The 18879-nt window shown below is 33.5% G+C and overlaps 1 protein-coding gene across 2 annotated transcripts in view; it reads left to right on the forward strand.

The window, feature by feature from the left end:
* LOC123546797 (fibroblast growth factor 18-like) overlaps window positions 1-18879 on the forward strand; it is a 56567-nt gene that overhangs the window by 28093 nt on the left and 9595 nt on the right. For both annotated transcript variants that reach the window (XM_045333362.2, XM_045333361.2), the window contains exons 3-4: window positions 8663-8888; window positions 13579-13682. In XM_045333362.2, coding sequence (XP_045189297.2) covers window positions 8663-8888; window positions 13579-13682 — 330 coding nt within the window. The remainder of the gene's footprint in view (window positions 1-8662; window positions 8889-13578; window positions 13683-18879) is intronic.

Below are 18879 nucleotides of genomic sequence, written 5' to 3' on the forward strand. Positions count from 1 at the left end.
TTTATGTGATTTATTAGCATTCATACCCTGAAGTAGGGCTTCATATTCTATTTGTTTAAGAGAGGTGCGTAATCTCTGGCCCACAAAAATATGCTGTGAAATCTGAGTTAGCATTTTTTTTTGCTTTCAGGGACAATAAAAACATTTGAAGTCAATCAAAACAACTAACTTTATCACTAAGACGGTTGTTGTTGTTTCCCTCAGGAAATTCAATTTAAATAAAAATAATTGTGATATTTCGATCCGGAGCTATCTGCAACATATGTATATTCAAATATGAGTCTGCAATAACGACTTAAAATGTTCCTTTAACTGTAGTTGTCGTATAGATGTAGAATATAAATGAAAAATACTTGCGTTCAATCAATCTGTTTGATCGGGGAAAAAATCAGATTTGAGTCTAGTTAAGAAAACCAATGAATATTCCTTTATATAGATTTTCTGTTTAATACATAAGTGAAATGGATTCGTTTTATTTATTCTGATACTGTTTGTCTTCAAATCTTTATTGATATGCCCACTAACTTCATAGTATTAATTAATGAAGAAACGTATAAGAAACTACCAGACATTTCTCTCCGCTCTTTTGTTTCACGTACGTAAATGTTCAAAATTTGCAACTATTGCGATTGTTTTTATATTCTAATACAACATTCCTAGTATATAAACCTCTTACTTAAGGAACACTATATAGATCCTAGGAAACCATAAACTGTCTCCGGATACGAAATACTCGCCTAAAATGGCCGCAAATCAAAATCCTAATTGTGGAGTATGTCGTCAAAGCACTTGAGATCAAAGAAACACGAGTCTTTTCACTGTTTAGACCTTCAGATTGAGTTTCCCATGTGTCTTCATTATAATGCAAATTCGACAGTCTTCAGTTTAAATTCAGTTTTAAATATGAACAAGGACGATATTGAGAACCGCATGCCTGAGGGTTTTCAAACATCATTTGGTAAATATAGTTGCAGGGCACGACCCCGAGTGCCATTAACTTTAGGAAAATACGTTGCTAGCATATGGTCGGTGTCACTGATTGTCTGATACTTTTTCTGATTTATAGATTTTGGACTACTTCGCCGCCCGCGTACTTTGTTTTCCGTAGGATATTCTATGATACCTACTTCAATAGATTTATGTTTGTAGATTTATGTTTGTATTTAAGTTACGACTATATTATCTCGTGTTAATTCCGTTGATTTTTTCACTTTAACTTATTTTACACACTCACCTCTTTGATACCAACACCCATCCATAAACTGTAAACATAACTCTGTCGAAATTTTTTTCTTTCATTGGTCTTAGCTCTGTTATACCTTTGTCTATTGATTGTTCTTTGTGATGTTTCTGTCTTGATATTAGACTAATTCCTACATCTCATACATACTTCCACGAATTCCTAGTTTAGATTGTATCTATTACACTTATACATAAGTAAATTGTATGCCACCTGTTTAAATGGAATCGTTATTCCTCTTTCATGGCTATAGAACTATGTTTTCATTATAATTTATGATTATTAGACACATACTATATCGGTTGTATGGTTATCAATGCAGTTATAGGTGACATTTCTTCCATCTATACTGGAATATAGGAATGAGTTCATGGCGTTAAAAAGTCTTCCTGATTCCTTGCAAGCAATGTTCATTGACAGTTTCAGTCATCCGCGTTTCTGTCATACACAACCTGAAACTTGACTCAAATACTTAACGAAATTGGAGACATGTACCAAACCACTATTATAGATTTGATTAATTGGACTCTTACATTTTATGTATAAAGGGATAAAGTGTCTTTGCTAAACACAATATCCTATTTCAAAAAACGAGCACAAATAGCAAATACGTTAACCGTAAATATGTGTCTTAGGAGATTTGAGGATAAAGGCGACCACAAAATAGCAAAAATATATATTTCAGTAATGATGTTTTTAAACTGTCAGTTGTGTATATTAGTAACAATAGAAAATCGTCTTAATCTGTATTTGAAACAAACAGATTTTCAGAAATGGTATATAAATAGAATATGTCAAATTTGACATTTCATGATGTTATTGTATAGGTCGTAAACACGTTGAAATACTAGTTCACAAGAACCGTTAGTGTATAATATATCGGAAACTTAGTGGTGTATCACCTCCTAACAGATGGACCGCGCGGGTTCGAATCTGACTTCGCTAACTGGGGGCGGGTGTGGGGGAGAGGGCTACTGGTTATCCACCCAGGAAGCTTTATCGAACGTTTATGTAGTATTGTAATTTTGCTAATTCTACAATCACTGTCAAGTAAATAGCTTTAAACCAAATGACTGTGTGCGCAAAGACTACTACTGTAATTACCCGATGAACGCCAGTTAACCGTTTGAACTCACCTCAAGTATTTGCACTTTGCATTGTCAATGATAAAATAAACAGTCCTTGTAAAACCTTTGCCGTACACCAGACATCGTGTCCAAATAATTAGCCACAGAGACTATACACAATTTAAAGTCATCCTGATCATTTTAACCCTTCTACAAAACGCTGTCATCAAATACAGCCTCAGTTTCGAAAAGAATCCTAATGTCAACCGCAAAAAAAAAAGAAACAACATATATTAGACATAATTTCAATAATAGAAACGTGTTTTTATGAAATGGCAATAGCTCCATTCTCTCCCAACAAAACGAAAACAAACAAAAACAAACAGGAGGCCGCCATACAACACTGAAAAACGAAAACACTAATACGAAAATGTACCGTAACATGAAACAGCTTCTCCGGTCGTGGCAATGCCCGACTGTCGAAATTGAAATGGATACTGATGAACGAGTTCCGTTAATGAGTGAAACTTTTGTTTTATTGGTGCAATTACTTATGCTAAATCATGTTTTCAGTAGATCAAAGGTTTACCAAACCGACATTGTTCGCGCAGTAATAGTTCGTCCATTAAAGTAATTATATTGATTCTTAAGCAATATATACTTAAGAAAATCGGTACATTTTGTTAAAAAAAGTTAAATAATGTCTTTGATTACTTTATCATCAAACGCCACAGAAATCGCCAGACACTGTTATATGTCAAGAATGTGACTTTTTGTATAATGTTTAGGAAAAATGTATATAGAACCTTGCTTAAAACCATAAAAATTATAAAGGCAAAACATTTATCTTGGAGGCTTACGCTACAAAGAACTAAATGAGAATGTTGGTATGTTATTGAATATGTTAGCAACGTTCCAGTGAACTTCATTCATTTCAGGAGATCAATGGGAATTCTGGAGTTCTGGGTACTAAAAGTGTTTTGGCAATGCACACGTTTCTTTAATAAGATTTTTTCTTGGAACTCGATGAATAAGAGAATATTTGTCAGCTATTTGCGTGTAACTGATGACTGTTAGACTAATTGTTTACGTCTGAATACAGAGGCGGTGAAAATTTGTGAAGACGGGGGATGTGTGAATTTATTGGCGCATTTGGATGCAATTTCATATCTGAAATTCGTGTGTTATTCTTTAAATGAATATCATCTATTTGGTTTGTCAAACACAATACTGTATTTCTTATTAATATTTTATCATTAAAAGGGATTAACATCAGGCAAGTTAGTTCCGCCCACGGAAGCTCTGTTTTATTCATTGATAGATGGAGTAAAATAACATTGCAACGTCGGTGTAGCGACTGTTGTGTGAATGAAGTCTCCCATTAATATATCATCGCAGTCATTAGTGTAAAGTAATAGATACCCTATCTGAATGCCAAAGTTATCTATGCTTGTTGAGAAAAAAAATACAGTAACCTTTCAAAACAGTAGCAGTGGTAGTCAGTGTACTGAGTCATGCGTTACCTTTTGTTCAGGGTATATTTGAGCTTATTCATAAGTGTACCGATTTAAAACAAAGGCGCTTGCATAAAAATTAAACGTCTCAGTGCAAACTCTTTTGTGTTAGAGAGTACAGTAAAACTGCGAGTAAATAACGTAATTTGTAATTGTCTACGGTGTTAATTGAAAACAGTAATAAAAGAAGTTCATTACATTTATAACCATTAAAATAATTGTTTATTATTTTCTTAAAATCGAGCGTGCATTCAGGCTTCACACATGTTGTCTTTTCTGTACCACACAGTTACAATGTTGCAAATGTTCTCAGGGTCGCAAAACAGTTATGTCATTTGTTTTAAAGCGAATTTTATTATTTCTTTGAAAATATAATATAAATTGTATTTAATGTGATGGATTAACTGGAAAATGTCGATCAATGAACTTCTTAAAGACGTAATAAACTTGTTCAAAATACTTGAAAAAGAAAAAAAAAAAAAAACATTTTTGAATATTTAATATTAACCTTCGTGGTTTCGGGTTGCATTTTGATATTAACTGTTATTGATATTATGGTCCCGCCACATTCCTTCTTACAAACTATTCATTGACTAACTAGAAATAAACGTGCACGTGTATGTAATACGAGATAATCATCCGCTTGTCGTAAGACCACCCTTGCAAACACTGAAGTATAATACAGACAATCAGTTTTTGCATATTAGTATATTTCTTTGTGATATTTCCTTTGGAACTTAAACGACTTGCAGATTTTTTTTTCGTAAAAACATTTGTACTCGCGTGCAAATGCATGCAGAGTTTAGCGGGATATCTTTTTCACCTACATTTTTGTTACCATAAATTCCATACCAAAGATTTTTCGTCATGTTGTAAGTGTTTGGGAGGTCCATCCGTCGGAAGACGGTTTAATTACGTAATGAACTTACCATGTTTACCGAATTTGTTTCCGCCATTTGGCACGCTTTGTGTAACCACCCAGTAGCTAATTTACATTGCAGAGGGTACAAAACCGAAGATAGAACAAACATTCAGCCTACACCAAGGTGGATAAAACATCATTAGTAACTATTACGGCTTTGGAAAACTGAGTATCTCATTTCATACCGGAGCTAAATTGTATTTGTGTACTTTTATATCCATTTGCGTTTCAGCAAAACACCTTGCTTTACCTCTTAAAGTGCATCTGCATACAATAATTAATGCTTCTTGACAAAAGTTTTTATACATTTCTGTTTACTGTTCGTGAATGACATATTTGTATGCAGTTGGCCTGAATATTAGCCAGCGAACTGCGCAATGTACTATCAACGAATTGGACGTGTTTAGTTTTTAAACAATCCGACGGGCGGACAGAAAGACTTGAAAGACTATGTTTCTCTCTAGGTTATTTATCACGCCCTCCTTCGACCTACAAACTTTATCATTGTAGTAGGTTTTTGCCCATATCATGATCTGTTTTTATTTCCCACCTGGTTATTCCTCTCCTTATCTTATCTCAGCTTAACACTCATTTATTGCACAATTTCCGAAATGCATTGACTGTAGAAATTACGACTTAAGTTTTTGATAAGCCCCTAACGATTTGATAGTGGTGTGAATTTGGTTGGATTCCAAATAAACTTGGCGGTTTGATAAGGTGCTAATTAGTTGAAGATAGCCTCTGATAGCCTTGCAGATTGGTTCAGTGTCGATCTTGAAGGCAACAAAGCCTTTGATAGCCTCAGCGATACGATACATATCCGTCTCTACTTTAACAAAGCTTGTCAAAACTGCAAAAATCTGTGTAGATACTCGATGTAAACAAAGAAACTAAATATCTTTGAAACTGCATTGGACTGTTGTGTCTGTTACTCTGGTACGATAAACATGAACTTGCGTTTATTGCTTCATCACATGCAAGTCATCGTTTTTCATATTTTCACGTGGGCGGTATATCCATTGTGCATAGCCGAATAATTAAAAAGTATGTAAAGAAAGCTGGCAAAAATAGTGTATCAAAAGTTCTTTCGGTAACAGGAAACATTACTATCCACAAATATATCTGCTTGGAACTCTGGTAAACGGATCTGGGTCACAGCGACATTAAGTAATATTTTTGTCTAACCTTTTATATTTATAAAAACCAAATGTCAGGCATTTTCTTTCATAATGTAATAAATTTAGCTTTATTTGCGAAACATCATTACAGTGGGTATCGTTTTACCTAAGACATAACCTCAGTCTTTATTTTTTGTCACATTACGAACGAAGTTTAAGTAGCTATGAACAAAATTGCCACATTAATCTCCTCATATTTACAAAGAAAATCTTTAAATTTTGATAAATACACTTGTATAGTTCTTTTACCAGGAAGATAATTTCTTTAGATAATTTTTATCTAATTGTTTAACAGTTTAAACACTGAAATTATTGCATAACTTAGGTAATGATGCATCTTCGACAAATAATTGGGTTGCATACTATTTAACTTAGATAAGACCCATGTCCAAATAACTTTTAGTCAAATTTACTTTACAGATAAGAAATAACGATATGTTACCGTGATTATAATGTTTTATATGCCGGCAGAAAGCTCGAGTCTATCCCCTTTGTTTTATCTATCAATGTCAATAAAAGTGGCTTTAAAACAAAAACGAAAGTGATATCACTTGATGGCAAAATAAACCTTTCATTTACATTAAACTCGTTTTAAAAACTTATCATCAGTCTAAATAATAACCTTATACTCGAGAAAAACAAACGAAAACATTTATTTAATGGTATGATTCTCTTATATAATGTGTATTATATTGCTTATTGTGCATTTTATTTCTTTCGTTTTTCTTGATGGTAAATTTATAATGTCTTTTACCCAGGTCGTGCTACAACACTTCCCGATCTGGAATTATAACACAGTTCTTGCGTAGAAGGACATGTTTTTCATTATTATATTATATTATAAATTATTTATAGCACATTTTCCTATGCGATAAATACTGTACTCTCGGGCAATATAACACTCGGAGAAGCAGAAAACATTGCTTACAGCTATAATGAACTTGGAAAATATCCGACGGCGGAGTGTATAAATATGACCATGATCTAAGCGCAAACCCAACTTATTGTAAAGTAAATCTGCAAACACACAGTATGCAATGATACGCTTTTACCTTTAGAACGAATTAACCCTTATCCTGTTGGCGGCAAGTGATTCTGGCTTTGCGACCAGTGCTGACCAAGATCAGCCTGCAGTCTGATCATGGTCTGCACTATTCGCTATTCAGTCAGTAAATTTTCAGTGAACACCCCTTCAAATAATAAATGGTTTTGCTCAAATTGAATAATGGACTAGTCGGTTTTAAAAATCTAGCGGGCTAAATGTTAAAATCAAGTACTTCAGCCACCATTCAATATACTAAACACATCGATTTTTAAAGGATTCCCATTTACAAACTACTGTGATATTTCTGTCTTATTACTGTGCTTAATGCATTTGCTGCAATACCGGTATCTTTATCATCACGTTTTATCTTTTATATAAAAGAGATGTTATGTATGAGTTAACTCCCTCTACCATTTAAACTTTTTAAATTAATTTCTTCCGACGTCCTCTTCAATTAAATAAAGGCTAATAAACAGGAGATAAAGTAATAAAATCGACTGGAGGAAAGAACATAAAATGTTAATGTAAAGTTAATGTAATATTATTGTGATTGAATGGCAAACTTATGTTCATTTTCATCATACCTGTTTAATAAATTTTACATTTTTCAACTCGCATTCTGTTGTTAAAGTCATGATGTATAATCATCATGTGATAAGCAGGTAATTAAAAAAGGTTGTGCTATTTTACGATTATTTACATGTAATATGTAACATTACATGCAGTGCACGACATAGAATAGAGCCAGACCGCAGCTAAATATCTCTGTTTCTTTTAATTATCTACTGTGATCACTGGAATTCAGAAATATTTTAAACATTTTTGAATATACGCGAACGGTAGAGATTTTAGAATACATGCATTATTAGTTTGATGGGATCAATTAATTATTTTTGTTGAAGAGGGTTTCAGGAACATACATGTTCAAAACTCATTTAGAATTAAATAAAGTTATCAAAATAATAAGGAAAGTGTGGATAGCATAGAACTGCTTTATAATAGGGCTTCTTGTATTTTGAAGTATGATTCAGAACGTATAATAGATTTCATTTGTGACCCCTTACATAACAGACAGGCGGATTCGCATACTAAATAAAAAAGGATCTTTCTACATATTGTTTATGTGTAGAAAAGTGTGAAACCATTTTTTTAGTCGTAAAAGGCCCTGGGAGTGCCTAGTCTTTGACTGTCGTAGAGTATTTGAAAAGCAAAATGTCACATATTACATTCAAATAAGGCTATGCATTCCGTTTACGTTCTGGAACGTATCATTATTAGCCCATAAAAACATACCGCTCCCCACTTGGAGATTTCTTCTTTTCATTTCTTTTATATTATAGCGAGTTTGAATTCCACGAACATTTTTTAAGAGAATGTTGCATATAGATAATATGAGCCGCGCCATGAGAAAACCAACATATTGGCTTTGCGACCAGCATGGATCCAGACCAGCCTGCGCATCCGCGCAGTCTGGTCAGGATCCATGCTGTTTGCTTTCAAAGCCTATAGCAATTAGAGAAACTTAGCGAACAGCATGCATCCTGACCAGACTGCGCGGATGCGCAGGCTGGTCTGGATCCATGCTGGTCGCAAAACCACTATGTTGGTTTTCTCATGGCGCGGCTCATATCATAAATGTTCTTATCTCTGCAGCTCATAGAAATAACTTTTTATAGTGCTATTTTTATATTTTTAGGTCAATGGTGCAAGCCTTGGAGTTAATCCTCTAAAAGACGTTAAGGTGAACTTATTTGATCAGTTCTTCAATCAAAACGTTGGTGAAACTATTGAAGGGACTGGAACTCATTTTAGAAAACATTTGTTATACAACTTATGTAGTGAAAGAATAGTTAAGATAGTTAAAAAGGGACGCAAAGGAATTAACGCTAGAGGGAAGTGGAAGGGCAAAAACATGGATTTCAGTAAGTATGAAAATACATTTTTGTTTTCGTTTAGAGTTTATAGCACTCCTACTATGTACTCTCAGTGAAACGTGGCCGACATATTGGTTGTTACAAAGCGTTTGTCATTGCATTTTCGCACTAAAAACCATAAATTTATAAAGAATATAATATGTAATGCAAAACACCACTGGTATATGGGTATAATAAATACAAACCCCAGGTATGTGTGAAATCTGGCTATTGTAAAAGTTTCATTCGACAAATCCCGTATATTGGAGAAAATTATGATACAGCGACATTTTGAATAACAATGATATCATTAACAATCCCCTGCTTACTGATGTATTGCAACACATCCTCTACTGCTTGAAGAGGTATCTGTTTTTTCTAGTTGACACCTTGGTTATTATCCCAATCCAACTTGGCATACGTCTAATAATGATGTTAAATCCACATCAGCGGCGATTTAAATTGGTCTTGAAAGTAATTGGATGTTTTCTTAAGACATCATGTAGTCAACTCTTGTTCATCACAACTACTTAGCCGCCCATTTCAGTCGAACACAATTGATGCAAAAGAAACACAAAATCTGTGACCATAATTTGAAACCTTACTGAACTATAATTAACTTGACGGGTTTAGAATGGGCAGCTGTAGAATTAATTCACAGGTTTGGCTTTTCCAAACAAACAGACGGCCTCTTAAACATGCCTTTAAAGTTGTATAAAACACCTTAATTTTCAATGCATTCACCTGTGCATTGACCTTATATGGACTAGCAATACGTTTACCACTGTCTCCAAAACTTCATTGTCCTTAATCCCAAGGCAGACCACGGCTAAATATTGAAATAGTACATCATTTTAAATGTATTTAATGTCCGACTTAAGATTGTTATCTGTTCAAATGCTTTTAAAAGTTTGTTTTATGATTATTTTGCTGACCATTATTAAGGGTGAGAAATACAAACATGGACGGACATTGTACACCAAACTTGATACCTGATACGCCAGTGCTGTCCTGATTCTGATCATCTATCCACTTCAATACACTTTATACCATTGTTTACTATCCAAACACAAATATGTAGATCAAACAAACATAGCCTTTAAAGTCTGTTCAAACTCTATTGAAGACGGATTTCGTTTCATTAAAAATAAAGGCGGTCAATGATCCATTGATGCTTATTAAAACACATTCAATTCTTCCTGAAAACCACTTCGCTAAATATTTAATTGACTAAGGAAATGCATGTAATCTTGGGGAAAAAAGAAACAAATCAAAGACAATGCATGTTTAAGGAAGATTTGACTGAATCTTGCTTGGGAAGAAAACAAGGCCTGATCAGTCTTTGATAAGCCTTGATTAACGTGTAGCATCTCTCAGATCTTTGGACAAAAATAACACCACAAGCTGTACATCTATCAGAATTGAAGGTTCTTTTGCATTTCGTATAAAAGAATCCCTATTACAATACAGGTGAACATGTACATATTTGATGCAGTCTAATTTGAAGAAAACATGAAAGTTTGTAATATCTCATAATTCTACTTTAGAAAGATATTACATGACCAATAAATTCCACTTATCTCTTTGGCTGGTAACTGGTCACATGAAGGTCAATAGAAACTGATATTCACCGTAACATTTTGTGTAAAATGACTGGGAAGCTTTTATGAGTTGTTGGTATTGGTTAGTTGGTCGTATTTAAACCCTTTATTTACAATCTAGCAATTTGTTGTTGATACAAACCACACTGCTATTTTTTTCTTCATTTTTTTTTTCAGTTTAAGCATTAAATAGAATACCTACTGTGTGAGCATTTCGGTAGATGCTAAAGTCTGTGGACTTGACCAAGATGATATTCAGCGAGGCCTATCGGCTTTGCTGGATATCGCCTAGGTCAGGTACATAAACTTGGTTATCACCTCAGCATAATATAGTAACTGTTTGTGATTTTTCTGATCCAAGGTCAAGGTCACAACATAGATTGTTGTTGCATCTCTGTCAGGTAGAAGTGTTGCTTTACCTGTATTTGTTAACATTCTTTCATTCAGATTGTGTATGCAACATAACATGATTTTACAAAAAAAAAAAAAAGAAACATGAAATCACGTTGAAGGTGACATCAGTTAGAATAATATATAGTACATGTATTATGTTAAGAAATAGTAGAGTTGAACCATTGACAAAAAACAACAACAGTTCGTTCAATTTGAAAGTAACCATGAGACAACAAATATTAATGTGATATCACCGGACTGGACGTGACAGGCACAGAAAGCCGTATAAGTAACTTAAAAGTGATCATACATCAATGGAAAACTTCATTATTTATATATTCGTATAGTTTATATATTATCAATATTGATTTTAATTATGTATATGAGAGGGTTAGAGAAAATATATAGCGTCAGTTAAAAAGACTAAAATGTCACTGCTGATTTGTGAGACATGATAACAGATATTTGAGTACGTATGCAAATGTTGAAACTGTACAAATGTAGTTCAATTCAGGTGTGTATATAAAGCAGCTTCGATATAGTATTTTAGCTTTTCCCTACGGTCTTTCCAAATTATCCGTCAGTAAGCTTATCGGACCGAAGAGATTACTTATTTTTCTGAGAAGATAGTTACATACGTTACCAACAATTGTAACGTAGGTTCTGTTGGAAAACGTTATCGTATATAAGATGATAAGATAACACGTATACAATGAAAATAAGAGAAGTCCGGGCCTATATCAGTTGATTAAAGTTTTATTCAAATTGGTTATCTAGACAATTATTTTATCCATCACGCTTTAGTAATCATTTTGTTCAATTAGAAAAGCATGGCAATTCACCAAATGTACTGTTAGACACTGTTTCTGACCATAATTAATTTTGAGGCCCGCAGAAAGAGCACGTTTCCTGTCATAAGTCTTTTTTAATTCAGAGGAATTTTTTTTCACCATCAGTTTTAGATATATCGTCTGATATTTAAATGACTGAAATGAAATATCCAGTGCATTATTGTGCCCATCGCTGTTGTAATACAAATGAAAAACTTTGCATGTAATAGTAGTCCTGCAGGGCCTCATAATTATCTCATTATCTCATGTCAAACGGTAAATCTATTAGCATTATGAGAAAAGCCTGTACAGTTTATAGTTGTACAATGTGAATATATTGGGTTGTATAGACTGAATCAACAGAATCGCAAAATTCTGTTTTGCAAAATGATACCACAATGTTAAGCAACAAAGTTGAACGACTGACTTTTGGTGCGGAGTTGGAGAAGTCACTACCAAAATGAGTAAGACTCAACGGATTCTGGAAATCACTGCCAAAATGCCTTATGTTTGTATACACGTATTACTGATAATCGGATGTTGGTAGAAAACTAAAAGTGTTGAACATTCACAGAACATAAAGATTATGTGAACTTTTGCGACCACCGACTGACCGTTGCCGTTATTAACACGATATTTTTCTTCAAACCTCATGTAAATGTGTTAAAAAGAAACTCATGAAATACACTGATTAATTTATACCACAATTCGTTTCATTTTATGTTCCTTGACAAAACCTATGTACGTCTTTAGCGTATTTTGGCACTAACAAAAAAACTCGGCCGCATTTTGGTACCAAGTATTAAAATGCGTTAGTACAACTTTGTTGGGTAACAGCGCTGTACTAAACACGATCTTCTGTGTCGAAGCATACCTTATAAGACTAGAATAGTTACGAAAATTGAGGAAAGTTAAAAAAAAACCCAAAAACATAAGAAATACAATTACAGTTCATAATTACCGAACATCCTTTTTAGCAGTATGCAAATGTCAAGTAATCATATATTTATAAACGATGGTACTAAAATAACATTATTCTCTGGTGAAATATTTATTACGTACATTATTAGTTTTCTGCAAATGCAGACGACACTCGTAAATCGCGTGAGATAATTGCAAAATTGTTTTTCGTTCAAGGAATCGCCGAGATCAAAGTCTATGAGCTTTTAACATGGATCTATAAACATATTACCTTCTTTCTCTATTATCTTCGCTTCTGTTATGCAATCTTTAATGCACTGACAGGATTAAAAAACGAAAATTTGCAAATGGTTTAATAATTATTCTAGGCTCTTTGGGTTAATAGCATATCGCCGCCCCCAAGAAATTCGCTGGGTTAAAGATCAACGGTTTAAAAAGCTAGAAATTCTTTTGGCTATTTATCACAATTTTCTGCTTTGTAATTGTAAGGAATGGTATAAGATATACATTTTCATCTGTCACTTGAAACAAGATAGATATGCTTACCTAAGCAACGGGGATGTTTTATATTTTACACATCATTTTGTTGCGAACTTCTTTGGTTATTTTCTCATAAATTTAAATAGGTCAGTCCAAAATAAAGATAAATATTCCTTAACGAAATTAAAGTATACATATTCATTCGTTTCAGTCATGACTTTTGAGAAATACTTTTAAAAATAATAAAATTCGTATATAGGAAGCTTCAGAAAGGAATTATGCTACCAGATTAGTACATGTACATGTAATATTTAGATTTAGGTAAATGAATCTTGAAGTTAGATAAAAAAATTATTAACATCTGGACCGGGTTACAAAACCCAGTACCAGCTGGCTTTCATCAACCCTGAAGATGTGGTAAATGGTAAATTGACACACTGACCACTTAATAAATGATTTCTCATTTCTTTCCAGGTAAACTTATATTTGAATCCACACCCAGTGGGACCATAAAAATTTACGGGGAACATACGGCATTACATTTGTGCTTCAACAGACGAGGGAAACTAAGAGCAAAGGTAAGCTTAGGTAACAGTAATTACAACTTTGTACAAAGTAATCATTTCAGTGTAATTAATAATACAGTATCAATATGGGCCATAATTATGAACTCACAACTGTACTTAATTGCCTTTATCATAATTGCGGGCCAAGGTTGTTTCCTTCTTGCCATTCAGTTAAGCGTTTGGACATGGTTTGAATATTTCCGAAAGTTTGTAACTGATATTTATATGATATGATCATACGAAACATCAGCAAAACAAAGAAGGTGAAACAATACCGTTCAGATGAGATCAAGACTGTTACTTGAATGGCTTTCTGCTAGGCGGCCGCGAGTTAGTAAATGATTACAATAACGACTTTGACCTACATACTATACTAATGTAACCCGAGCTGACCTGACATGTCCCACCCTATATAGATGCTCATATAACACTGATTAAACAACATTTCGGCCTAATTAAGATGGTGGTTTACAAGTACTTGGAAAGTATGCAAGGATAAGGAAAGCACCTTACTTATGACAAGTGACACATAGAGCAAGTGTTGGGCGGGGAACTGTCTCTTACCATTCGTATGTAATACAGATAAAGGTGATTCATCCTCCACGCAAGGAAGCGTTCAAACTAATTCCTCTTTCTGATACCAAAATGCAGGTATTTGTTTGAAATAGGATTCAGGGATTAACAGGACATGTAAATTTCTGGATCAGTCCTTAAGTCCTGTTGAAGCGTTCATATGTATCTTTTAAGGAAAGTGCGTTAATGTAAATCTACATTAAATATGTGAATACATCAACAACACCGGTCGAATACTGGTGCGAAAGCATGAAAGCATTAAATGAAGTGCTTATCATTTCTTCATAATGTATTTTATAATATTTATTAAGGATATTTTGTTGACGGGTTAGGAATATCATATATGTTTTTAGTGTAATAGAATTTCGCTGTTTTTCTGTCGTTGACAAACGTCTCATTACACTAGCTAAAATATTTGTTCGGCTATTTTTGTTTTATCATTGTTTTTATTTATCCTGTGTTAGGTGTCATAAATAATCCATATGTGATCAAAGGAGTTTTATCTAATCAGAATATACACAATGTATAATTTACAATCATGCGGTATAGATATTAGACTCCTGTTAAATATATAGTGTCTACCAACCTAATAGTTAAACACAAAAACTCATAAATGTCCCCTTAAGTCATATTTCTGTACAACCTTCTGATTCTAACCTTAAATTCATACTGTTTATTGAAACATAACGAGGCCGAAAGTGTCTCAAAGATACATTTTCAAAATATGTCTGAATATTAATCTAAAAAGTACTATAATGTGACAAATTTGGAAAGTAGTTTAGAACTAGGCCTCCGAAGATGAAGAAACTACGTTATTAAAGGGGACCATATGAGCCGCGCCATGAGAAAACCAACATAGTGGCTTTGCGACCAGCATGGATCCAGACCAGCCTGCGCATCCGCGCAGTCTGGCCAGGATCCATGCTGTCCGCTTTGAAAGTTTATTGCAATTAGAGAAACTGTTAGCGAACAGCATGGATCCTGACCAGACTGCGCGCGCGGATGCGCAGGCTGGTCTGGATCCATGCTGGTCGCAAAGCCACTATGTTGATTTTCTCATGGCACGGCTCATATTTTGATATCAAAACATCTATATAAATCATAATGTTAAAAGTTTCGCTTGGCGAAATTGAAAAGTAATGTACGTCTATGTATAGTGATCAAAATTGGTCAGCTATTAATGTGTCACAGTAAATCAATGAATTTATTTAATAAGCGCTCATACGTTGAATATTTTGACAAATGTGTGTTTGATGTACAGCCAGGAGAAATGTTTTATTGCCCTTTTATTTGCAACATTGCAATCAATTTAACAGGTTGGTATGTACTTTCACACGCGTGTTTAATTCGCAAAACCATTTCTTCCTGTTGTTTTTGTTGTTGTTGTTTCGTTTCATTTTTCTATCAATAAACAAAGATAAGTTTAGGATAACGTTCTCATTCGAATAGTTTAATCATATTCTATTGCTTATATATACATGTATATACAGAAATAAAACATGTACGATACATTCTGATTGAAAAGCAAAAGGGTTGGGCCCAAGTTCTTACAACATTAGCGATCGGCCCTCCCCTGCAAAGAAAGTAAATATATACTATTATTTAATAATATGGCATTATTTTATGCTATTTGTAACATGCATACATATTAAGCAAAAGTAAAAAAAAGACACAAAATGTTGCGTTAGAAACATAATAATTTGTCAGTAGCTTTAACAGCTTTAGGATCCAGCTCATTCGATCGTTGAGCAGGGGTAGGGGGAGTGGGGAGGAGGAGGAGGAGAAGGGAGAAAGACTTCAGTTTCACCAAGTATACAAATGACAAAGTGAAAACAAATGTTCTCGAATAGCAATTCCGTTCAGGGCATTATTACGCAAGAAAATCAAATTCTTTCAACAGATTTTAAAAATATGCATACATCTTCTATGGTAAGAATCAGCTGCATGTAATTAAAAGTTGGAATATTTTCTTACCATAAACTGTTTTTTTTTTTTCGAAATAAATTTATACTATAGTGACATAATGAACTTAAGAACCATCAAATTCTTTCAACAAATTTTTAAAATATGCATACATCTTCTATGGTAAGAATCAGCTGCATGTAATTAAAAGTTGGAATATTTTCTTACCATAAACTGTCTTTTTCGAAATAAATTTATACTATAGTGACATAATGAACTTAAGAACCTCTTGTTTAAACTTTAATTGTTTCAGGTATTCCTAAATCATTTTCAACTCATACTGACATCTTGTATCATATTTGCATAATGTTGTTTTCATCAGTTGTATACTTTTAGTATAATGTATATACTCTAAATCTGTTTAGAATACTAAACTGAGAATAAAGATGTAGGTTTTAGTGACGCTCAAAATGGCATACATACTTTAGGACAGAAAGCAAAAAAGGTTCCTTTATTATGTCATTAAAAATGGTTGTACTACAGTGTATTTTGTATGTTCTACACCTCAAACTCATTACACATATTTAAGTCTTTAATTAGCTGCAAAGGCCAGTCGTTTTGGGGTGGTCAAACGTTTTACGTAACTTAATAATTGGTACTTAATTCATGCTGAATTTAACATTCTGTGAGAACGATCAAAATACCAGCAGGCGAGGCTCTGATCCTAAATATATTCCTGTCATGGTGACCCAAATTTACTGCAAAAAAAAAGTAATATATCATTTGGCGCTTCAGAACAGTTGGCTTGAAATCTATTGGTGTTATGAATGAATAATTAGACCAAATTCATCTGCATTTATACATAGCCCACCTTTCAGGGAGAGTGTTTATTTCTAATCATTCAGTACACGTCTTGTAAGCCGTTACAAGCTTTGCGTTTGAAATCTGACAAAATAGGTACAAAACCTGCAAGACAACAGCTTAAGTAATGCGATTTCATTGAGGATGAATTAAAGATTTACTTGTCGGATCAATTAATAGCATTCCATTAATAATTGATTCGCACAGCACAGTGACTTGAATAAATAATCCCATTATGACGATTGGTTTAATTGATAGACAGATAATTGAACGCTCTTCAAGGACACGTGTTTTCATTAAGTCATCGTTCAATATACATTCTGGACGAATTTATTTATTTATTTATTTTAGTGTAGAGATGATGCGTTTAGTCTGGTTATATGAATTACTATTTTCACTTACTATATTTTTTCTTTGGGTATTATGAAATAAACATTATTTCCGTATTTAATTGAAAGTTTAATCTTTTGACGCACGAAAGCAAATATTTAATATCCTTTTTAAAAACCTTTCGATTTAAAAGTAATTTATAAATCTCAATGACCACTCTGCGGCTTTAACTCCATCAAGAGAGTGTTATAAATTATTATTTTGGACAGGTTCTAAGGCACTTCAACGCTTAATTTATCATAATGTGATATAAGAAAATTAGTTTATAATTCCAAGAGCGTCTAAAATCCTTTAAGCTGATTAAACTAAATCTTAAAATCGGATACAAGTGGTATTGAGAACCTGTGAATGGACAAGGTCACTTTGGTCATGTTTTCAGGTTTACTGTCTAGTTACTTTGACCTAAGCCTGCAAGAGTATTATACTCTTCAATGCATGTTTGCTGAAATGATGTTCAATCTCTTTATGGAGGAAGAAACCCCACCCCACCGGACACTAACTTCGTTATTTAAAGACAAATGCCGTTATGGTTTTAACCAACTATATGGTAATTGGCCCTGCCGAGGCTCAAATTAGTAGAGCGGTGAGTTACTCGAAGTCTTGGACACAGTGTTCAATATAACGTTACATTTGTGATCAGCAAGAAAACAGTGCCTCTCAGAAAGACTATTTTGTATACGCTTATAACTTAACAACAGAGTATATTTTAATTTATGTGGAGAGCGATTTTTACTTTTGTCAGGTAATTGTTTGTGGACTAGGTCTCAAATTAAAGCGTAGCAGGGGACCACATATTGTGGCAACTTATCATTTTTAATCGAGCTTTCTCGGGTGTTATAGTTTAACACTTTAGTGCATAAACTGTAAAGATGCGAAACGGGATTAGAATATCTTTTGTAAATACATTTTAGTATATTCTATGTATGTACAGGAATATAATCGCTTTGTTGGAGAAAAAAAATGAAATAAATACGGTACACGTGTGAGCTTAATATGTCAGTGTCAAAATGGATATTTTGAAAATGCAAATTTCGTCGCAATATAGAATTTTTGTCCACTGAAAAACCTTTAGTTAGGAGGCGGTAGGCAAATAATTGATACGAATGAATCTTTAAAAATGTGAACATCTGTTAACACACTATTTTGCGCATGTAAGCCATTGCTCTTTCATGTTGATGAATAAACGACCCTGATTGTCATTTCGTGAACAGGCTGAATATCAGTAACTTTGCCGTTAATGTTGTTTCTCCTAATGAATGCCTTATATAGAGTGTAAAACTGTAAACATTTCCTTGATTCAAATAAAACTTATATTCAAACCCTTAAAAGACAACAACTGTCATTACAAGAGTCTGTTTAATTGAAAGTACGCATTTAAAGTTTGTAAATTAAACATTATTTAATGCTTTGATAATTTTAGAACTATAAATTATACAAGATAAGGCAAAAAATAACGGATGAAAAAAAACAACAATTTAATTTC

This window comes from Mercenaria mercenaria, chromosome 9, assembly GCF_021730395.1.
Source record: "Mercenaria mercenaria strain notata chromosome 9, MADL_Memer_1, whole genome shotgun sequence".
NCBI lineage: Eukaryota > Metazoa > Mollusca > Bivalvia > Venerida > Veneridae > Mercenaria > Mercenaria mercenaria.